This window comes from Sceloporus occidentalis, unplaced genomic scaffold, assembly GCF_023333645.1.
Source record: "Sceloporus occidentalis isolate IW3139 unplaced genomic scaffold, rSceOcc1.0.p SCAF_23, whole genome shotgun sequence".
NCBI classification, from domain to species: Eukaryota; Metazoa; Chordata; class Lepidosauria; order Squamata; family Phrynosomatidae; genus Sceloporus; species Sceloporus occidentalis.
The window spans coordinates 15165696-15188615 of NW_028317003.1; the positions used below are offsets into that span (position 1 = coordinate 15165696).

The 22920-nt window shown below is 37.6% G+C and overlaps 1 protein-coding gene across 2 annotated transcripts in view; it reads left to right on the top strand.

Moving 5' to 3' along the window:
* Positions 1–21244, top strand: part of LOC149300860 (sorting nexin-13-like) — a 38875-nt gene extending 17631 nt beyond the window's left edge. For both annotated transcript variants that reach the window (XM_089484842.1, XM_089484841.1), the window contains 15 exons: positions 521–620; positions 1157–1350; positions 1775–1879; positions 2647–2779; positions 4262–4299; positions 5566–5635; positions 7927–8069; positions 13116–13223; positions 13429–13539; positions 15654–15815; positions 16579–16647; positions 19285–19430; positions 19752–19820; positions 20606–20718; positions 20997–21244. In XM_089484842.1, the coding sequence (XP_089340968.1) occupies positions 521–620; positions 1157–1350; positions 1775–1879; positions 2647–2779; positions 4262–4299; positions 5566–5635; positions 7927–8069; positions 13116–13223; positions 13429–13539; positions 15654–15815; positions 16579–16647; positions 19285–19430; positions 19752–19820; positions 20606–20718; positions 20997–21244 (1809 nt within the window). The remainder of the gene's footprint in view (positions 1–520; positions 621–1156; positions 1351–1774; positions 1880–2646; positions 2780–4261; positions 4300–5565; positions 5636–7926; positions 8070–13115; positions 13224–13428; positions 13540–15653; positions 15816–16578; positions 16648–19284; positions 19431–19751; positions 19821–20605; positions 20719–20996) is intronic.
* Positions 21245–22920: the final 1676 nt, after the last annotated feature.

Sequence of the window (22920 nt, forward strand, 5' to 3'; positions counted from 1 at the left end):
CTCCAGCAAGGTATGTCAATGTGCCAAAACTAGTATTTGCTGCAAGAACAGACACTTTGTATTTTAAATTAGTCAATGGAGGCAAGGGAATTTACTTTGCACTTTTTACATTCGTGTATTATGATGTCATCTTGCTGTACAAGCCCTCAAGGTAATAAGTGCCAAGAATCTTTAGATTAACATGTGGCAGATTCTCATCGTGTCCAGCTAAAATCAATAGTTTCCCAAACACACGAGAATCTGTGCCCTTTTCTGCAGCAAGTTTCTTGGACTATAAAAAAAAAAAGCATAACATAACATAACCGAGGTTTCTCCGATGCGGCCACAAAGTGGATGTGCAGAATTATCTGATGATAATTAGCAGTATGAATTGTTTTGTTGACCATGACAATTGTGTAGATAATGAATTAGTATGTAGTGAAACAAAAATGTACACACTGCGCCCGTGTATATAAGCAGCACAGACTTCCCTCCTTCATTTTATTAGTGAATATGTGTTTTTAATATGTTTTTACTCCAGGAAATCGATGCTGTGAAGTTGGCTGCAAACTTTGGAAAACTTTGCACAGTCCCCCTGGACAAAATTCTTGTAGACAATGTTGCACTACAGTTTTTCATGGGTAATTATTAATTATGGTGTTTAACATAAGTCAGAATAAACATACACAAAATACAGTGTTACCTTTACTAGGCATCTTCAGCATTCTGGGTAGCATTTTCTTGGCTAGCTATTTAAATATTAAATGTGTCCATTGCTTTGCCAATACGTTTTGCTCTTACTCTAAAGCAGCGAGGCCAGCACGGTAGATGTTTTATGGAACCACGTCCTTTAAGAGTAGATTCCTATTTTCCAAGGCATGAGAGAAGTATATTGGAATATAAATGGAATATTAATTTGGTGTATTGGATTTCCTGCAAATATTTTATAATGACCTGTTGCTGTGTATCTCTCTGTATCATATGCTAAAGCTTCTTCTGTTTGGGTAGTCTAGATTTATCAAACATAATCAGATCATTCTACTTCCACACCCATCTATAGAGTCAGATTATTTAATTGTACTTGTTACTCCTATATGGTAACAGTGACCTAAGACACAAGTGCAGCACTTTATAAAACGGTGATCTGTCTCAGTTGTGTATGTTTTGGTTCCCATAGATTTTATGCAGCAGACCGGAGGGCAAGCTCATCTGTTTTTCTGGCTAACAGTGGAAGGTTACCGGGTCACGGCGAAGCAGCAGCTTGAGGTGTTACTTAGTCGACAAAGGGATGGCAAGCACCAGACCAACCAAACGAAGGGACTGTTACGAGCAGCGGCTGTCGGGATCTATGACCAGTACTTATCTGAGAAGGTACAGATACATTGCTGCAGAAGTTCTGAGCTATGTGCATTTTTTAACCCCAGGATATTAACTGTTGGGTCTGGACGAATAAATTTGTCCTTATATTACATTGAGCTCATCTGGTCTGCCATTTTTTTAACCCCTAACATGACACCTAAAAGCTTACTCGATCATCTGTCCTATCTTATGTTCAGGATATGAGTCACTAGTGCTAAAGTCTAACTTTATAACCACCAACTTGAGTAGTAATATGAAATTCAAGATAACCTATAGCAAGCAGTACAGTTGGGAGTAGATGTATCAACAGAATATAGATAGAACTTCCAGTAAATAGAAGTGAGCTGTTTACTTCCTCTCTAGGAAATTCTACATATTTCTTTAATGTAATGATAAAACCAGAAAGGTTTATTATCTCTTTTAAAATCTGTAACAGGCGTCACCAAGAGTTCACACAGATGAGTACTTGTTGACACAATTGGAGATTGTGCTGAGCAGTGATGACCCAACGCCTGAGATCTTTGATGATATACAGAGAAAGGTCAGTCTACTTGAAGCAATATTGATAAATCTATTGATCAGCACTGCTCTTCGCTTGCACATAGATGTAACAAGCCAATCCCATTGCATTGTATTTGTTGTGTTATATATATTACGGAACAAGTGTGAATACACAGTATCTCACAAAAGTGAGTACACCCCTCACATTTTTGTAAATATTTTATTATATCTTTTCATGTGACAACACTGAAGAAATGACACTCTGCTACAATGTAAAGTAGTGAGTGTACAGCCTGTATAACGGTGTAGCCATTAATGTCTAAACCTTGGCAACAAAAGTGAGTAGACCCCTAAGTGGAAATGGTTTGGAGGAGATGGGTAGACAATGCATATTTTAAGTGAAAGTCATCTTACTGATATGCATTATGCAGGCTGGCTCAGCCTTTCTCGCAAGACAAGTTTACCTTGGAAGGCTCTTAATAATGAATAGTGCTGCTATGGAGTTGAAGTGTTTTGGTCTTCTGCAAATTGATGTAACGTTTCAGTTTAGTGAATACCGTTTAGTGGAATCTTGTGCATTGAGGAGGTTTTGTACATTAAACTGCTTATTTCTTTAGTATTTAGTAGTCTGTTTCAATTTAATGTTGGATGCTGCCAGTCTGTTGTATTAATATATTTGGGTCGCAAAAGTGTGGTTTAAAATAGCAACACTTTGTTAAACAATGTGTCAAATCAAAATTTTGTATATTGCCTTTTAATACGTCTTGTAGTTTTATTTTTCTTCCTTTTATTTTTTTTTACCACCAGGTATATGACATGATGCTGCGAGACGAGCGGTTTTACCCTTCTTTCCGTTACAATGCTCTTTATGTCCGAATGCTTGCAGAGTTAGACATGTTAAAAGAGCCTAGTTTTAAAGGATCTGATGATGGCGATGGAGGTAATTGGTTAACGTATTGTTTGTATGTAATCTTTTATGCACTAGTCATATGGAACATAATTTTTTTTTTTTTTTTAACCTAGATAATTTCTGGCTCTGAAAAAGGGGCAGAAGTGTTTGTTTATTAAGGGCTTACCTCTGCTTTGGAACCCAAACTATGCAAATGTTACTTTTTTTGTTCACCAACATTATTATTATATCAATAGCCCCTCACATTTCAAGTCCGTCATCATACAAGCTATAGAAATGTCGTCTACGCCACCCTAGATAGTCGGATATTGTCAAAATACTATTCAGTAGATGTCCATTTAAAAATCATGCTCCCGTTTTAAAGTAGGGAACCCGTAACCAAAGCTTTTCTTCTTCAGTTGGGAAGAAGTCGTTACTCTGACTTGTACTCTTTGTACTCGCTTTATGTTATGAAGGTGCAGGAAGAGCATGGCTGACCTTGTGTAATAAAAGTTAAGTCAACTCCTCTTGCTAGAGAAACCTGCCATTGTTAGCCCTTCATAATGACCAGTAAAGGGACAGAGTTGGAAAACCAGAACTCTTCTGTCGGCTCTGCCTTTAGTGAATACGCTCCATTTTTGTAAACCTATTTAAGGAAGTAAGATGCACCACCAAAGCAAATATTATTTTATTTAAAAGTCGAGCATGAATCCTGAGAACCAAATCCTTAAAAGTGGCAGGTGGTTCTGTTTGCCTTTAAGTTATTCACATGGTGGTCTGTCATTGTTTTTTTTGTATGGTAACCTTCATCTTTCGCAATATTACTCGGTAAACCAATTGCACACAGATTTTGGTCCTTACAGACAGGTATTAAAACGCTTGCGGTGTCCCTTATCACATGCGGGCCATTAGACCGAATATACTTCTCATTAGACCATCAGATAATCATGAAAGGATGGGAGTGATTCTACTTAAAAATAAATTTACCAGCAAGAACATGCACTCGATATTTTAAAACATTAAAATATATTTGTTATCTAATGGTTTATGAGATGACTTTGGGCCGGTGACATATATTGTTGTTTTAAATGTTACCTACATGTATGGAAATACTGAACTCTGAAGCGTTCTCTTGTGTTTTGTTGCCCCCTAGTGGTGTACTTTACATCTTGTTATATATAAGATTATTTTGTAACTTGTTCACTTTTTCTGTACACTTTATAAGATGTTGCTCTTCCCAGGAACAGAACAGTTCAATTGTTTCTCTTGTAATATAAGACGGCCTTATCAGAGACCAGAGTTTGAAACCTATGAAGCACTCTCCGTTTTATGAATGCCCTTTTCTTTGCTTGTTGCAGGTGCCACATACATTTTCTTTGAGATGTTTTGCTTGGAGACCATGAGATTTAGAAATTAAGACTGCGTGCCTTAAATTGTTCTTTTTTTTTTTTTTTTTTTTTTTTTTTTAGGAATGTTTTGTTGGCATGATTTGATGTTTTTTTAAGCACCTAATACATGCTATTTTTCCCATAGAATCTTTTAATGGGTCTCCAACAGGCAGCATAAATTTGGTAAGCTTTTTATCTTTAATCATTTATTTGAAATACTTTAATGTTGATACATACATACACACACCAAATATTAAAAACATGAATTTATTGTATGTATATATATATATATATATATATATATATATATATATATAATTACACACATACATACACACAGCTGTTTAATGTTTTGTAGTTATATAAAATTTAACATCTTAATTTTTCTTATCTTTACTTCTCATTGGAGCTAAAACCACTTTACATTATGTAAAATACATAGCTATAAACTAAAAATTAAATAGGTTGTGAAATGACTAAGAAAGCTATAGTGATTTAAAAAAAAACCACATTTATTAATGAAACAAACATTAATATGCTTGCAACGATTTTCCTTAGCTAGGTAAAATTTGGCAATTTGATCCCATTTTTTTTTTAAAAGTTAACTTTTCTTTTCTATGTAATTAAAATATATCTGTTTTTTGATCTTATTGATCTCTTGTGCACAAGTAATCAAACCGAGCCCTTACCATCCTGTTTGGTGTAAGAACGTTCCAGGAAAGGAAGGTGTCGGGTTGCCCTTTTGAATGGCACTTTTTGTGTCTTGTGAATTAAAGGCATTATTTCACGGGGTGTGAAGGAAACATTGGTGTTGGTATGAGGTCTGGGAAACAATAGCGTGTATATATCTATGAAGGAACGTTTTACTTTCCCTTGGTTTGTAATGTTTAGTGCTATTCTGGGACTGCCGTGCTTGTGCAGGTGTTTGAACACCAGCAGATTAGTTGTTTCTGGCGTGATTCCATGTCTGGAGTAAATGCCTACTCAAATAATACAGCTCCCCTGTGTCGAGCGGTTACAATAAACAGAGCAGGCAATGAATAGGGACAAGGGCATTCCTAAGGTCAGTCATTTCAAAGGGATGTTCCACAGTTTTTTTTGTTTTTTTTTCTTATAAAGTTGCTTAAAAAAAAAAAAAGCCTCCAACTTCCAAACTGTTTCAAACGACATCATGTTCTAGATTTTGATTTTATTATAATTATATTGCATGCATTCATTGTCACAATAAAAATTCCTCACACACACATTGCTTAAAAGTTGTAATTGTAAAATGCCGTTTTTTTATAGGAAAATGATCTTGCATACAGGGATTTGGATTTGTTTAAGTGCCTTTAAGTAAAAATATATGCATGTGTGTCTATAATATATATATATATATATATATATATATATATATATAATCTATTCCTGTTCTGGAAGCTATAAATGACGATTATTATATTCTTTCAGTCTCTGGATGACCTGTCGAATGTCAGTCCTGACGAGCTAGTGCAAATTAGCGCATACATTTCCGACACTGGTAAGTTATTTTATTTATGTAAGCACAGGTTTATTGTTTTCATTGTTATTTATCATTACTTTTATTTATGTTGCGTTGCCTCTTTATTATTATTTATTGTTTTATATAGCACCATCATATTCTGCAGCGCTGTACCTTTGTGCTTGCTCGTGTTCATACTTCCTTAGCATTGCCTTTCTTACAAAATGGTGCCAAACCTTATTCCATATTCTATGTAAACAAATGCTATTTAGGGTAATCCTAAATAAAAAGAGGTATTCAAAGTGATTTACCAAAATATCCATGATATATCTGTATAGTAAAAACCAAAATAACGCTTGGCATTGATGTCATAAGTTATTCCGTCAAAAGTAGAGATTTTTTATGGGTTGATTGTTTTTGTTTTTCCCTGGTATCCATAGTACATGGAACATTATACTTTATGGGAAGCAAGATAACCCATATTAATTGATAGACATGCTTTGCCATTCTGGCACAATGTTGTGAAAGTGGACTTGCCACCATAGCAACTAATGGAATATCCCAAAGAGCAGTTGTAGCTATGGATTGCATTCTTTTTATACATTATCCTGTTTGTGTGTGTGTGCATGTGTATATATATATATATATATATATATATATATATATATATATATATATATATATATATATATATATATATATATATATATATATATATATATATATATATATATATATATATATATATATATATACAGGGCCGGCCCAAGGCAAAATGCCGCCTGGGGCGAATTTTAAAATGCCGCCCCCCCCTTATCTACCCTTCCTCTCCCTCCGTCCCTGCGGCCCCCCCCCCCCCCATTATCTACCCTTCCTCTCCCTCCGCCCCCCTTGTACTTACCTTTCGGCACTCAGCATTACAAGCCGGCACCGAGACCAAACAGGAAGACTCGCCGCAGAGGAGAGAGCGAGGGGCGCCGAGCGGGTACTGACAGCTTGGTAAGCGAAAACCACTCGGCGCCCCTTTCTCTCTCTTTCGCTTTTTTTAAAAAAAAAAGGGCTTGGGGCGGCAAAGTGCCGCCCCTTCAAAAGTGCCGCCTGGAGCGGTTGCCCCACTCGGCTCCATTGTCGGGCCGGCCCTGTGTATATATATATATAATTATATACATGTGAAGGAATTATTCTTTGCATAACAATCATTTTAGGGGGGAGCACATGTCTTTACATACATTATATAATACAGTTTTGCACCATTTTATAAGAAAGGTATTTTAAATTGGGACAGAGAGAAGTGCCTTAGCTGAACTTTGAGTGAATTTCTGTAAATTGTGGAAAAAGATCTGGAAATCATTTGTGGAGAAAAGAGACCTAACAATGTACTTCATTGCGCCTTACACACATAATAAATTTGTGTTCAATGTGAATCTACTATGTTCATTCTTCAGAATTTTTTCTTTGAGGTCAAAAAGACCAAACAACAACAATAAATTACATCAAAGTGGATTTCCACAATGCTAAGACTAAGAAAATGTCCTGCTGAAATAAAAAATGCTGCTTAAATATGTCCAGGACTATAGCGAGCCATAGAAACCATTTGGATGTTTCCGTCACCGCACTGGCCTTGTCCTTTCCCATCTTTTGCTCTCGTTATCTTGTAAAGCTAAAGTACATCATCATTTTATTTTTTAATCAAGTTGTGCCGTCAGATTGTATTTACACGTGCCCTCAGATTTATGCGGTTTATGTGTATGAAAGAATAAGAAATAACTGTGTAATATCTAACTAGCTGAAATACAGTTAAAGTTCCTGACAGTTTTGAATGTTTCTCCTCGAACCATAAATCTTTTAATTTTCAAGTCAAATACCATATGGAAGATGAAACTAACAGCTCTACATGAAATATGTGTCCGGCGACTAAACAGATCAAAAGCCAACACATTCTTGAGGTTCCTTTAAATGTCTCTGGCCTTCAGTAGATTGTTAAGGTAATGCTTAGTACAGCAAATAATTACCACTGAGGTTCTGAAGGTAGGCTACCAATATAGTGGCCTTATTTACATAATTCATTTTTGGTTAAAATATATAAACCAATATATTTATGTTTAAGTATTGCCACACTGATTCCTTTTTTTGTCATCTACATACTGGGTATAATTTATCCATTAACCTTTCACAAATCCCTTTCTCCTGTTTTAAACACTCATACCCAGGTCTGCAACCATTTCCTCGTTTATTTCTTCTCCTTTCACTTTTATTTCCATGCATTTTCTCTCTTTATTTTGTATTTACATTGATAGTCCATGCTGACTGTGACCCATATGCTGTGACAGGGGTTTGTAACGAGCACGGCAAAACTTACGCACTGTATGCCATCACTGTCCAGCGACGAAGCTTGGAAGGTCTCGAAGATCAGTGGAAAACTTATCGCCGCTACAGCGACTTCCATGATTTCCACATGCGGATCACTGAGCAGGTAAATCCCCAAATCCTCTGGGCTTAAAAACTGATTGTGGCTGACCTCACAAATGCTCTACTGGATGAATGGGCAAAAATTCCCACAGAAACTCCAAAATCTTGTGGAAAGCCTTCCCAGAAGAGTAGAAGCCGTTATAGCTGCATAGGAGGGGGGCCAACTACGTATTAATGTCTATGTATTTAGAATATGATGCCAAAGTCCCTGTTGGTGTAATAGTCAGGTGTCCTAATACTTTTGCCCATATAGTTTTTATTTGGTTGATTAGCTGGAGTTGATGTAGGTTCTCTAAGGTTGTTGCTATTCTAACTCAGTGTCTTAAATCTCTGTGATTTGTGGGTAGACTCCAGTATTGCATAACATCTTGCTTCACACCTCTAGCACATACTCTGAAGTTATAGCACCGTGTAGGGACACAATAACATTCACATCTTCTAGCCCCCTTTACTTCATAAATAGTTCAGAACTAGCTTTCTGGCAACAGACGGAATCTATGCAGTGCCTGAATTTATGTATTCTTTTTCCTCTGCACTCCTGATTTTTCATCAGGGAATGCATTCTCGTGGTGTAATACTTATGGAATTTGACAATAATGTATCGCAGAGCTTTGCAGCAGAGTAAAATTCTATTTTTCTTGTAACATAAGTCGTTTGGTCATTTATTAGTCCAGAGATCTAGACGAATGTTGAGTAAGCTAGTAATGGGTGTGTAACAGTGGCTTGGGTCGTTTCTTGTATTGGTCACAGAGCTTAGGATGTAAAAACCGAGCTTGGGAATTGATCAGACGGGCTTTAGGTGAAAGCTTACGGATCTGTGAGGTCTAGGCTCAAGACAGCTGCGGACATGCCTGTGTCTCAACAGAAATCTGCCTTTTTCATTGCTTCAAATACATGAAATACAAACTCAGGCTAGTATGCACTTGAGTGGCCATTCTTTATGGTAATAGCCCGACATGCAAAACTGTTGTATTTCATTTATTCGTTTCTTATAATCTATGTTCTGGCTGCCTAAAACTGTAATAGACTTAGTATCTTTTGTGTAAATCTTTTCCTGTTTCATTTTATTGACATGTAGTTATCATGTGCACGGTCTTATGGAACTTCCTAAACCCTTTCCCTTGGCACCGAGTCGGAAGCGGAGTTGTTAATACACGACCTTTGGGTTGCTGTTCTTTCTTGTTTTCTATTGGCTCTTTCTTTAGTTATCTGGAACACAGATATATTTTTCGCAGCCCATTTTCCACACCTTGAAGCATTTGAGAAGCTGGCCTATAAATCACAATTGACGATCATGTTCACAAACATTATGATACACTGGTACAAAAGCAGAAGAGGGCCTTGTTCTTGCAATCTATTAGTGCTCTTATACATGCATCTTAATAATGACTGATTTGGTAAAAAGTCAAAAGCCCCGTGTTTTATATTGGAGATCAAAAGATATTCTGAAGTGAGGCCTCGGATAGACCTGCCTGCCTAATGCTTTTCTGTAGATGTAAAAAAGTTTCCAAGTCTGTAGAAATGTATGATGAAGACTGTACTAAGGGTATGTTTGGATGGGGAAATATCATTAGAAGTATGTTTTAGATACAAAGCTTAACCTTTAATTAAGATACAAGGCACTGTTGTGAAGCTGTTTAATACGATACATGTGATGAGAGCCCTGGATAAAAGATATGTCTACTTGGTAAGTGCATAGCACCAGCAGATTCTTAAAATACATTTAAGCATCTTTATGTATTGAAGTATTTGAACCTATGTTTATCTTTTATTTTTTTGCTTGTTTTTCAAATATATGAAAGATCAAATTAAAAGAAAAGTTTGATATCTATTCCCTGTAGCTCACATGGATTCTGCACTCTTACAATCGTAATAGCAGATTTCCCTGTGCAATATGGTATGTACGGGGCAGGACATTATGTGATGAAGATGTCCCACGCTCTACCTGGTATCATCTTCTCTCCCGAGTTTCACTATATAGGAGGAATGCTTTTTGTTTCCGTTTTTATTCTAATTTCCTGAAACACTGCTGTTGTCTTTCTCTGCGTTTCATCCCCAGTAACCCCATCTCTAGTTACTAGTTCCCAGACTCGGGTGATCTCAGTTTATCAGCAGAGACTGAATAATGAAACTGAATAGACCAGGGCTCGACAAATCCCAGGCGCCAGGTCTCCATGGCGACAGAGAATTTTGTCCTGGCGCCTAGGTTTTGTCAGCCTCTTACATCCATAAAAAAATGTGGATGTAAGAGGCTGAGTCACCACACGGGGGCGCTGCTGCTGCTGTCTGCCCAGGAGTCTGGGCAGACAGCACAGCCACTCAGAGCCCGCCCCCGAGCATGAGATCCCTCCCACGGGGTGATCCTGTAGGCTGAAACCGCGGTTGCTGCAAAACCAGCAATCGTGTTATCAGCTGCCACAGGCAGCTTCAGGGAAGGGGGTTCAGTGTTGATTGGTTCCCCACACAAGTGTGGGGACCTGACCCAACACCCCCCTGCTGCCTGATCGCTCCATGAGAGCGACAGTGCAGCGTTAACCCCTTCAATGCCGCGATCGCGGCATTTAGGGGTTAATTCCCGTTTAGTACGGGGCTCTGCTGCTGGTGGTCTGCCTGGAGGCCCAGGCAGGCCAGCAACAGCAAAAACGAGCCCCCACAAGCCCTTTGATGATTCCTGTAGGCATGGAAGCCTACAGCAGTCATCAAAGACTCCCCTCCCTGCAATGGCTGCTCTATAGACCAGCTATTGAGTCCCAGCTGCCAGAGGCAGCTTCAGGGACAGGGGAGAGGGCTCTTTGGTCTCCACATGAGTGTGGAGGGCAGCCCCAACACCCCCCTGCTGCCTGATCGCTCCATGAGAGCGACAGTGCAGCGTTAACCCCTTCAATGCCACACTTGTGTATGACACATTCGTGGCATTGCAGGGGTTAACATTTTCCCCCACAAGCTTGTGGGGACTAAATATCAGTCAATGCTGTGCTCCAATGGAACATCAGCATCGAAAGGGTTAAAAAAAATTTAATTAATAATTAAAAAAAAACAGCACTGACCTGAAAGTCCAGGGTGCTTCCAGGTCAAACGCTGTGAGTTTAGTAAGTGGGCTGATGATGATCCGATCACTCCTAACCAACTGTTAGTTTAAAAAAATCCTGGCTCCTAACTTTTTTACCTGGCGCCTAGATTCACAACAAATTTGTCAAGCCCTGGAATAGACTAAGTTGGGTGGAAGTGCTGTGGCGCCATGTTGGAGGGGGAAGGGGTTTAATGTCCCTAAATATCACAAAATGGACACACAGGCATGTGGCTGAAATAAGTTATTTTAGTAATAGTCTGAAAGAAATTACACATTATCAAGTCAAATGTTCTCAAGGCAAAGTCCCAGGATGTATAAAAGTTGTAAGTACACTAAAGCATTGGAAATAGTTTTATTATGTCTGCTGACTGCGAGCTGACGTTTTTAGTTTGTTCTGGTGTTTGTCATACCCATGCCTAGATGATTACTTCATGTCAGAGATTAGTAATACATTCCCTCTGATGCCTTCATTAGTAAAATGGACCTCCTTGAGGGTTAAGAGCCGGGCAATTTCTTATCAACTGTGCAGTAAGATATGGTCTTATGAGCTTGATTGATCAGGCAACAAAATGATCAAAGCTCAGAGCATGGTGGAAATGGATACCGTGTAACGCAATTCACCCTGGTTTTAGGAGGCTCAGTGGCCAATTAACCATTTAACTCTTCTATCATTTTATTCTTTTTTTGCTCCTGCTGTGATTATTTTTCTTCATTTAATCTGCATTTTCTAGGTACTTAATTGTACATTTTTCTAGTCTTTTAATCCTGGTCTACTCTTAATCCAAATATACTGTATGCTATAATGTTGTATTGTTTTTTTTTGCATTCTGTTCTGACAAAATGGACCATCAGAGTAGGTGTTCAGTATCTCCTCACTGCAGTAGAATCAGCTCCCCCTGTAATATTAAAATAAACCCCCTGAGACCCTCCTTTAAGATTAGAATTAGATTGGGTACAGTTGGGTTGTAAAATAGTTTCAGCAAAGATATGAACCCCATATGAACTCACCGAAGCCATTGTTAAAGTGAATGAGGCAATGTGAACACACATTGTACTTCCAGCTGTCCATAAACTCCTGATCCTAGGGCTTAGCACAAGTTCCTACCCACTGGATTGAGTGTCGACTCTTACACTAGACCAAAGCACCAAACACATCCATGTGTTGCTTATTGCCTTACAGTGTGTTATATACTACTAGATGCTCAGATTAGCATCAGGATGGTAGTTTTTGGTGGGTTTTTTTCTGTTACTGATTACAACTCATTATGCTGACGTATTGCTGTCAGGATGTCATGAGAGTTCTAGTATGCTGGTGCTAGAGAGCAAAAGGTTGCCTGTCCCGGCTCGACCTGAATCCGCTCTCAGATTATATAGTGCTTACTGTAGTGCATCTGTGCTCAGGGCTTCTTCATTTTGGCAAAAACGTGATGCAAGCCAGGCATGTTGTTCAGGCTATCAGTGTGACCAACCAGCATCATACTGCAGCTCTATATCTCAACTACTTTCTTTAAAGCGTGCATTTAAATGATTGTGTTGGTTCAAGCCCTCATCAGTCATTTTAAAACATTTATAATAACGATTCAGAGTCTGTAACTTAATCAAGTCTGTCCAGTATACGTTTTGAAGATGATAATCTTCTCTAAAAGCTGTTCTGTTGTATCCTCTATTGCGTTCGTTGTTGAAGTGCAGGATTTGGTTTTCAGCAAGCATCTCTACCTCGGGAAAATGCTCAGGGAGACTATAAACTCACATTCAACATTCTATACTCGGAATGACTGTTCTCCGTTCCCACAGTGTTTATTTAGTCTAGTTTGTGCTGAATGTTTGTGTGTCTTTCTGTGCGGATGATTCCAGCTTGGGAATATACTAGAATTCGGTACCTGTCCTCTGATGCTTTTTTGCCCAGTTATACTCTAATATCTCCCATGTTATCTTTCAAGGGCTTTCTTTTAAAAAAATAAAATAAAATTATGTTTTCAGTTTGAAAACCTTGGCAGTCTGTTGAAGCTTCCAGGGAAGAAAACATTCAACAATATGGATAAGGAATTTCTAGAAAAGAGAAAAAATGATCTGAACGCATATTTACAGGTAATTGTCCGACATGTGACTAATTTTTGGCATAAATATTTTCCATTTCGTAATAGCATGTTCTAGGACTGTGCCTTACCATGTTCAAGAGTAATAGACTTGCATTAAACCTTATTTGTTTTGCTTTGTTAATTCATATTCATGTGTTTTTACATATTGGATACAGCGTTTGTCTTGACACTTCCTTTTTTTTCAATCTATTTAGTTATTATTAAACCCTGAGCTGATAAAAGCATGCCCGGCACTTGCTCCATACGTAATGGACTTTCTGGAGAACAAAGCCTATAATAAGGGGAAAGGAGACTTTGCACGCAAGGTATGGCTTCCATTTCATTTCAGTTAAAAAGGCTAAACAAACCTGTAATGCCCACGATAAAGTTATACACCGTTCCTGAACAATAAAAGTTGTATGTGCAGGCTTGGCAAATCATGAATTTATAATGACCAATTTAAAAGTCTACATGTCAGTCTGTCAGATAAACATTCACGCTAATCAACTACATGTGCTTCCTGAAGAACTTGCACCATTTTTGTTTATTACTAGCATCACTTGAAAAGGATCAGCTTTTTAAAAAGGTTAATTTCCCATTAAGAAAAAAAAGGGGAAAAAATATCGTTTTCACATAAAACATTGTTTGGCATCTGTATATTTGCTATTTTTTTGTAAGCACATTATACTGCTTTGAGGTAACAATAGAATGTTTAGGTTTATCTAGCCTGACACTCAGACTTAGTAGTCTGATTTGCCATACACAACCATGGCACTGGGCTGTTTATGTCCTCCAATCACACGGCTGACAACTAGACTTGTGCAAATGGACCAAATTTTTTGTTTCGTTTTTGGTCTGTTCGTTTTTAGTCCAACAGATTTAGTTTCCGGCCCTTTCGATTCGGGAGAAATCGGGAGGGCTTTTTGGATTTTGAAACAAAATTTGTGGTCATTCACACTCATTCAGGTTCTCTCACACTCTCATTCACTGTTACACACTTTCTCTCATTCACTCTTACACACTTTCTCTCAATGTGTTTCCACCTTGTCCGTCGAATGATTCCATGTCCTTGTCTCCTTGACCTCACCGCTCCGCTTCCTCTCTTGCTGCTTCTTGTTCTTCTGTTTTCTTTCTTCGTCTGATTGGCGGAATGGTGGAAAGGCAGTCCCCATGATTCTGCCCTTTTGTGGAAGTACTCCAAGATGCAAATGAAAATTCAGAGCTCTCCACTTTGTTTTTGTTTGTTTTATTGGGGGTCCCTCGTATGAACGAAATTGCCAAATTTTGTTACAGGTAAAATGTGGATCTGAATGCACAAATCTACTGCCTACAATGGCAGCCTATAGGTCTGTAGATAAAGGTTTATTGGAACAACATAAAATAAAACCTACTTTAGTGCACTAAATAACTGGGTATATTCAGCACTAAAAATCATTATAATTTAATCAGTAGATGCCTCAGTTTTGCTCACCTACGTGTTTTTTTTTTCTTCACCCTCATTAAAATGTTTTCTTGCAAGAATCTGTTTGTTTTTTTTTGTAACAGTTACACATTTAAGACTGTGTGACCGCCCGCAGCCTGTATTTTTTCTGCCTTTTTTTGTGTGGCTTTAAGCAAATTTTGCAAGCCTGTATGTTTGTATTGTGTCTGGTACTTTGTGTTTCTTTTGATGTGGGACGTATATGGGTCCTTATAGTACGGATTTAAGTGTCACTGAACCAAGTGAACGTGTCCTTTTATTAGTTTAATAGTGTGTCTTAATTATATCAAAAACAGAGAGACCAGTCTTTGCCAAAAGAACTGTTTTAAAGAAACACTTGTCACAATTCATTAAAATTTATTTTAATGGCCCCAGTGAAACTATGAAAAGGGTCTTGTTGAAGCGTTATTTTTTTGTGTTTTTATTACATCCCACAGTATGTTGTTGCCATGGATTACATTTGTGCTCTGATTGCTGTAACCTTAAAATATGACATGAATTTAACACCAGGGGGCACAATTTCTTTCTAATAGAAAATATAATAAAATGGCTTCATAACTGGGGCCAGGGCGCTTCTCTATGGTGTCTCATTTGTAGTTTGTACTACTACCAAGGGCAGGAAATAGTTTATTGAATCTAGACCTCAGAGAGAGAGATTAGATAATGCGGTGATTTGGTTAAGCAGAAAAGAAGGGTTTAAGTATGTTGAAACACATTTATGTAACTATTTTTCTTTACAGAACAGGGACTGTCAATACCATCCTCCCCTTCTGGCAGTGAATTCCATGTACCTGGTCTCTAACAAAACTTCTAACATCAATCAAATTATGTCAAGAACTTTAAGTCTTAATGTATAAAAAGTAGTTCTTTAATATTTTTTTGCCAAAGTTGGGCTTTGTGCATCTCCTTTGACTTCACTTACATCTATCATTCTGAGGTTCTGTTTATTTTTTATTTTAGATGGACACATTTGTGAATCCGTTACGCAATTCTATGAGGAATGTTTCCAATGCCGTTAAATCAATCCCTGATAGCTTGGCTGAAGGAATGAATAAAATGTCTGATAATATGGGTAAAATGTCAGAAAAAATAGGGCAAGATTTAAAGCAATCCTTTTTTAAGGTACGTGCAGCTCAAAACCGGTTCTCGACGTCAAAGGCACGTCTATAAGTGTATGTTTGATCCCCATGCTTTAACTGTGTATCTGTACTATATTTTTGGCGTTTGGACGTAGTCGGGTGACACATGGTAGGCGGTGGGTGCTGGGCTCCATGTGGCTCTCTGATATTCTGGTGTTTAATCCATACATTGTCTGAGTGAGCAGGACAATGGCCTTCAGCACAGTAACCTGTCGCTTGCCTATTCACCCTGACACTAATCACTACCTAGTTTACGTCATCAAGGTGCCGGGTGCGATGCCTAGCAATAGCGATTTCCTACTGCTTGTACCCAATACTGTATGCCATTTAAAGGTGCTATTCCACCTTCTGTCCTGAACCTTTATAAAAAAATAAAAAAAGTCAAATCTAGTACTAACATCCAAACCCTGCACACACAAATTAAGTGTCATTTTTTCCTCATTTGTAATGTTTCAGTAGTTGTTTCTGCAAGATTACATTTTCAGTGGATTGAAAAAAAAAATCACCACGAAGGCTTTCTTTGTTTAACATGCTAGATTTTGTCTAAGACGACTATATAGGCTATACACCTGTCGTACCTTTTAAGACTGTTAATACCTGGTCCCTGTCTCATTAACGTTGTAATAGTGCTTTAGTATGCAAGATTTTGCTGTGGTTCTTTTGCTTTATACTTATGATGACCTAATTAAATATGTAGCTGTATGTGTAGCTATGACATAACATTTAAATATTATTTTACCTCAAAGGCTCCTATCCTTGTACCAAAACCCGATGATCCAGAGCACTTTAAAATATCAGCACAGCTGGATGACAATGTGAGTTTCAGCTTTAAACCTCTTTTAAATGAATTAAAGTTTTGTATAACATACAATTATGGATAATTCACTTCTATCTTTGATAGTAATTATGTTTTTCTGATATAATATTGAGATTCTGTTTTTAAGTAGTTTTCCCTTTGAGAATCTGCTGTTTGCTACATAGCAGTTATTTCCATATCTTAAATTGCTTTTACTGTGCAGATGAATTGCATAAAAAGCTGTATATCTGAAATAAATGAAAAATCTACTTGTGTTGTCTTCAAGATATCTGTAATTAATTCCCTCTGTGTAATTACCCCATCTTTATAGGAAATATCATTTGTTCAGTGCTATGAAAAAGCATTTGCCCCTTTCCTGGTTTCTATTTTGCTTATTTGTCACATTTAACTGTTTCATATCATCCAACTAATTTTAATAGAAGACAACTTGTGTAAACACAAAATGCAGCTTTTTTACATGATCATTTCATTTATTGAAGGTAAAGAGTTAATCGAGACCTATATCACCCATGTATACCCTTGGCTGCGATAACTGGCAATTAGTCTTTTATATCGCTGTGAAATGAATCTTGGCCCATTCTTGGCCCTTAGCCATGTTGGAGGGTTTCCGAACATTAACTCCCTTTTTGAGGTCATGCTGCAGCATCTCAGTTGGACTAAGTCAGAAATTTGAGTAGACCACTTTTTCATTTTGTTTCTATTGAGCTATTCAGAGTTGGACTTGGTTCGGGTCAATGTCCTGCTGCATAACCCAACTGCACTTGAGCTTTAGGTCATGAGCTGATGGCCGGACATTCTCCTTCAGGATATTCTGGTAGAGAGCAGAATTCATGGTTCCATCAATTGACAAGTTGCCCAGGTCCCGAAGCAACAAAGCAGCCCCAGGCAACAACGTGTTTGCTGGTATAATGTTCTTATTGGTCTTCCAAAAAGTTATACTTTTGACTCATCAGTTTGCAGAATATCATAGCAAAAGTCTTCAGGGTCATCAAGATGTTTTTTGGCAAATGTGAGACGAGCCTTTTAATCAGCAGTGTTGCTACTCTCCCATGCATTTCTTTACATGTTAGTCTGGGCTCTTTTGTGACCTCCTGGATGAATCATCAATACGTTCTCGGAGGAATTTAGGCAGGCCGGCGCCTCCGTTTTTTTCCATTTGTAGATAATGGCTGGCACTGTGGTTCACTGAAGTCCCAGAGCCTTATAAATGGCTTTGTAACCCCCTCCAAACTGATAGATGATAATGACTTTGTTTCTCATCTGTTTAATGTTTTTAGATCCCATGCTGCTTTTTGAGACCTTTTAGCCGACTTCACTTTGCAAGACAGGTTCTAATTCATATTCAACAGGGCTGACAGTAATCATGCCTGGGCGTGTCTAGTGAAATTCAACCCAATAATTAATTACATTAGTTAATTGATTAATTGGATGATTTTGTAACTAAGGGGGCAATTACTTTTTCACCTAGTACCAGGTAGAGTTGGATACCTTTTTTTCTCCTCTACACATGAAATCATGACTTAAAAACTGCATTTTGTGTTTACTCAAGTGATCTTTGTCTAATATTAAAATTTGTTTGATCTAACACATTTAAGTGTAACAAATATGCAAAAGTACAAGATATCAGGAAGGGTCAAATACATGGCGCACTACCTGATATGTTAGAACAAACTAAATAAAGCAAGCACAAAATGTGAATGTGTGCATACAGTGACAGTTATCCTGATAACGCCCAAAATTAGAATTACACGGTTTAGGAACCACGAAACACCGTAAACTAATTTGAAAGTAAACATAAGTTTTCCTTCTGTATTTAAGTAAATCTCCTTCACAACTTCCTTATATGTTTGGGGGATTGGTAATGTTAATTGTGGGTGAATAAAGGTTTTAAAGGATGTTTGTAATGCACTTAGTTCATGTAAGTATCTTATTATTCCAATTAAATCTTTATCATTATTTTTACAGTGCATAGGTTACATACATTTTAACTAATATAGGTGTTTGGCTTGGAAGAAAAAAAAGTAATTGCTGTCATTTTTATAAGAAGATGTGGAATTTCCCCCCGTGTTTTTGAAAGAAGCCTTCATAGTTCAGAGAATACAATAGATCTTTTATCTTTAACTAGAACTTGTGCCTCAAAGATTGGCGATTCTATGCATATTGGTCATCGTCATTAATTCTGCACCTGTCTTCTCCTATACATTTTATATGTCACATCAAAGCATTCCGTGATGTCTTACTGGGTATACCCATGTTCCCATCACTTTGACAAATGACTGTGTATTAAAGTCCTTTGGAATTTCCGTCATGGGGCCACTTGTGTTCTTCCGGATGTTTTTGCATCTTCCCTTTTTTAATGTTGAAGTATGTCTTATTTACTGACTGGTTTGTTATAACAACTTTATATAACTGTTACTTATCTAGTAAAAATGTAAGAATTTAAAATCTATTCTCTTATGCTTCAAATAATTACCTGATGCTACTAGAGATTTTTTTTTTTTATAATTTTAAGAATAATAATAAAAAAAAATAAAAAAAAAAAATATATATATATAGATATATACTTATTTTGAAAAATTTTCTAAACTGATAATTTTAAAAGCAAATTAACTTGTAAGCAATCTTCTTTTGATAGGTTGATGACAATATTCCTCTTCGAGTTATGCTGCTCCTTATGGATGAAGTCTTTGACCTAAAAGAACGGAATCAGTGGTTAAGAAGGCAGATTACAAGCCTCCTTCAGCAGCTAATTAGAGCCACATATGGAGACACAATTAATAGGTTTGAGTTTAGTTTATCTTTTGCGTGCCATATATTACTTTACATTACCTCTTCATTGCAGTCAGTGTCTAAAGTCATACTTATCATGATTTTTTTCCTTGTGATTTCCTGAAGTTCAGTTTTTAGCCATTTTGCATTACTAAGTGTCTTCTGAAGTCTGTCGGGGTAACATGGAATTAGAATACATGTATGTTGTTTAATGTTTAGTCACCCTTGTATAATGTACACTGTCGGAAATGTCATTCATTAAGTGAATTTGAAATAAGTATCCTGATTGTTAAATGGCACATTGATAAATGTTAATATTCGTTTTTTCTTTAGGAAAATTGTTGATCATGTGGAATCGATGACATCACCAGACCAAGTAGCAGATTATGTGAAGCATTTCAGGTATAGATTTTAGGTGAAGGCAAGAAAGATCCATTTTAAATAGTTTCATAGGGATAATATTCAGAATGGATGTTTATAATGAAATACATATGTATTCTTTACTTAAATGATCATTCACACTGGGGCTCTTAAGTGGTTATGCCGTTGGCTATGATCACCTTAACTTTTTTTCACCTGCTCATTACTGAAAAGGGACATCTACCTATTTTTTTTTCTCTTTCCAGACTAGGCATACCTATAAGCAATGGCATCTTAAATATGAGTTTGCTATATAAGGATGTGTTATTGACATGTATTAACATATTTAAAACTAAATGCTACATTAATGTCATCATTTCTAGCACTGCTGAATGTCCCTACCCCTTAGCCACAGCCGTCCCTACCAATAGCCCCGCAGCCTTTTGTATAACAGAATTGGTTATTGATTTTATATTTATAATTCATCTTGACATCTTGTTGTGTACCGGAAGACTGGATGAGGCTTTGCAGAGATAGTGTGTGTTACTGCACCACAGTAAACTGGTGGCATAGTGTCCATACAGGGCTTGTGGAATTCAGTACCTATTTATGAAATGCCAGCTAAAAAGCCTATGAGTGGCAACAACCATGGCCTCAACATATAGCTTGGAGAGGAGACAGGACGGTTTGACAGAACACAAACTTTGCCCCAGTAGTTGTTGTCGTGCAGCCTTAAGTTTAAATCCAAGGAATTTTTTCTTGCTAAAGAGGCCTATCCCACAGATTGCCGTCCATGTCTGATTCATTTGTATATTCTTGTTTTGCAGGGACTCATTTTGGCCAAATGGGATATTAGCCGAGACGGCTCTGCGAAGAGACCGGAGCATTCGTATGAGAACAAGAGTGGCAGCTAAAACAAAGCTATTGGAGATTATGCCAGGTAGCCTAAGCCATTATCGTGTTCGTTTTAAGAAAAAGAGCACCTACAATTAATACAGTTTACTTTTCTCTTGTTTTATTCATTTCTATTTAGGAAATTTAGAAACACAACTTTTATAAATCCTAACTTTTCTTGTGTATTTTATGTATTATTTCTTGCAAAGATCATTACTGTGTCTACAGTAGATCCCATCTATGTAGATTATCTCTCGTCGCTATGCTGAAATGTGTACATGTGGCATAGTTGTGTTTTTACCTTGCTTTTTTTTGTTTCTCTAGATGAACTAAAACACATTATCGGGGCAGAAACAACGCGAAAAGGCATTCTTCGGGTCTTTGAAATGTTTCAGCACAACCAGCTGAACCGGAGAGTTGTGTATGTTTTTTTAGAAGGCTTCTTGGAGACCTTATTTTCACAGTATAAATTCCGCGAGCTGTTCAATAAACTGCACTCCAGGTCAGAACGAATGCGGAAATATAAACAGAGACTACAGTCTTCTCAAGCGCCTTCCTTACAGAAAAGGTGACACTCCAAAATAAAAATAGAAAAGCAGTGCCCTAAAGACTTATCCAAGAAATGCTGAACAATGTCATGGATGTTTGCTGGGGCCTAGAAACATCTCCTGATATTTCTGCACCAGTCATTTACGGTCATAGATATTACTAACACATCCATAAAACGTGTTACTCTTCTCACCTACTGTTCGATCATCATCTGGTTGGGTTTGTATGTCTTAGCGTTTCTTGGTGCATTTGTGACATTGAGAAGACGGCTGATCTACAAAATGTTCAGCTTGCAATGTTGGGCCTCTCATTTCTGACAAAGGGGAATGAGAATGTGGGATTTCTGGTGTTGGAGATGTGCCAGATTGTATTTTTCTACATGAAGTACAAGCACAAATACAGAGGTATGCTGAAGAGTCAAGCTGGCATGTGCTGGAGCTGGGAGATTGTGCAATGTAACTGCTGATTAGTATCATTCATTGTGATGCTCACATCGTGGCCTGGTAGGTCTAGGTCAGCATTGATGTAGATGAGGTGAGTTGGCGTGTTGGAATTCCACGGAGTTCAAGAAGTGACGATATACTTAGTAGTATCTCACATTGTTTCCACAGGTCAGTTGCTGAAAGCAGAACAGTTCCTGCCTGGGGTTTTTAGCCTATTCAATAGCTTAACCCTAATGAGGAGTAAGTTATATTCTCCATCATTTTCTCATCAGGCTTGGTGGTCACCAGTGCAGGTTTTTCCCCCTCTCAACAAATCGGTTTTAACAAATCAATGAATAAACTTTAATACAGATTGAATTTAGGATCTAATGAATGTGCTCAGTGCATGCCTTTGACCCAGAATACTAATGTGTTGCTCTTTTAAAACAAAATAGAGCAGTGTATTGTAGAAGCTGGAGCTGGCCTGACAGTGATGTTAGGACCATGGTGGTGTTTGTCTTTACTAAGTAAAGAAACCTTTGGTTTGGAGTTGTACTCACAAAAAATATGTGCTTGAAAATATATAATTGTAAAATTAAGGAAAGAACCTGATTTTCACCCTTTTTAATATTTGGTTCACCTTTGGTGTAGAAAGGATTTCTCTGGGGTTGTCATATCCGCATAAAAGCTAACTTTCTTTTCCTCCATCTGAACGTGTATGTGTGTGTTTAAGAAACTCTGAAATGGAGCAACGCTGTTATCCGTTACGTTATTTCCCATCCGTCTGCATCGTAGATATGTATAGCACTCCTTTATTCTGATGACTCTGTGTTAGAAGCATTGTATTTTTGCACATCAAATGTATTGAACTGTATTAGGACACCCCCGGCTAATTTTAGTACAAAAATAAACGGTATTTTATTTTTTTACATACAAAATACACCTTTTGCACAGCATTCACTACATGTTTGAATCTTGTAGAGGGCTGTGTGCATTACTACAATTTTCTTTGGTTGTGTGGAAGCATTTTGTGTAGAACACGGATAATGCCACAGATCGTTCTGTTGCTCTTCCTATTGTCAAGTCCATCTGGAACCCTACAGCTGTTCTACTCCAACTACTATTTTTCTCAGCCAGCCTTTGATGCCGCAGCAGAGGGTTTTGGGGAATAATAGTGCGACAGCAGGTGGGCCACAGCTGCCAGGGACTGTGTTACAGGCTTACCTTTCCCATTTTCTCACGATGGTGGGGCCTATGGATTCAGCCTTATAGAAAGA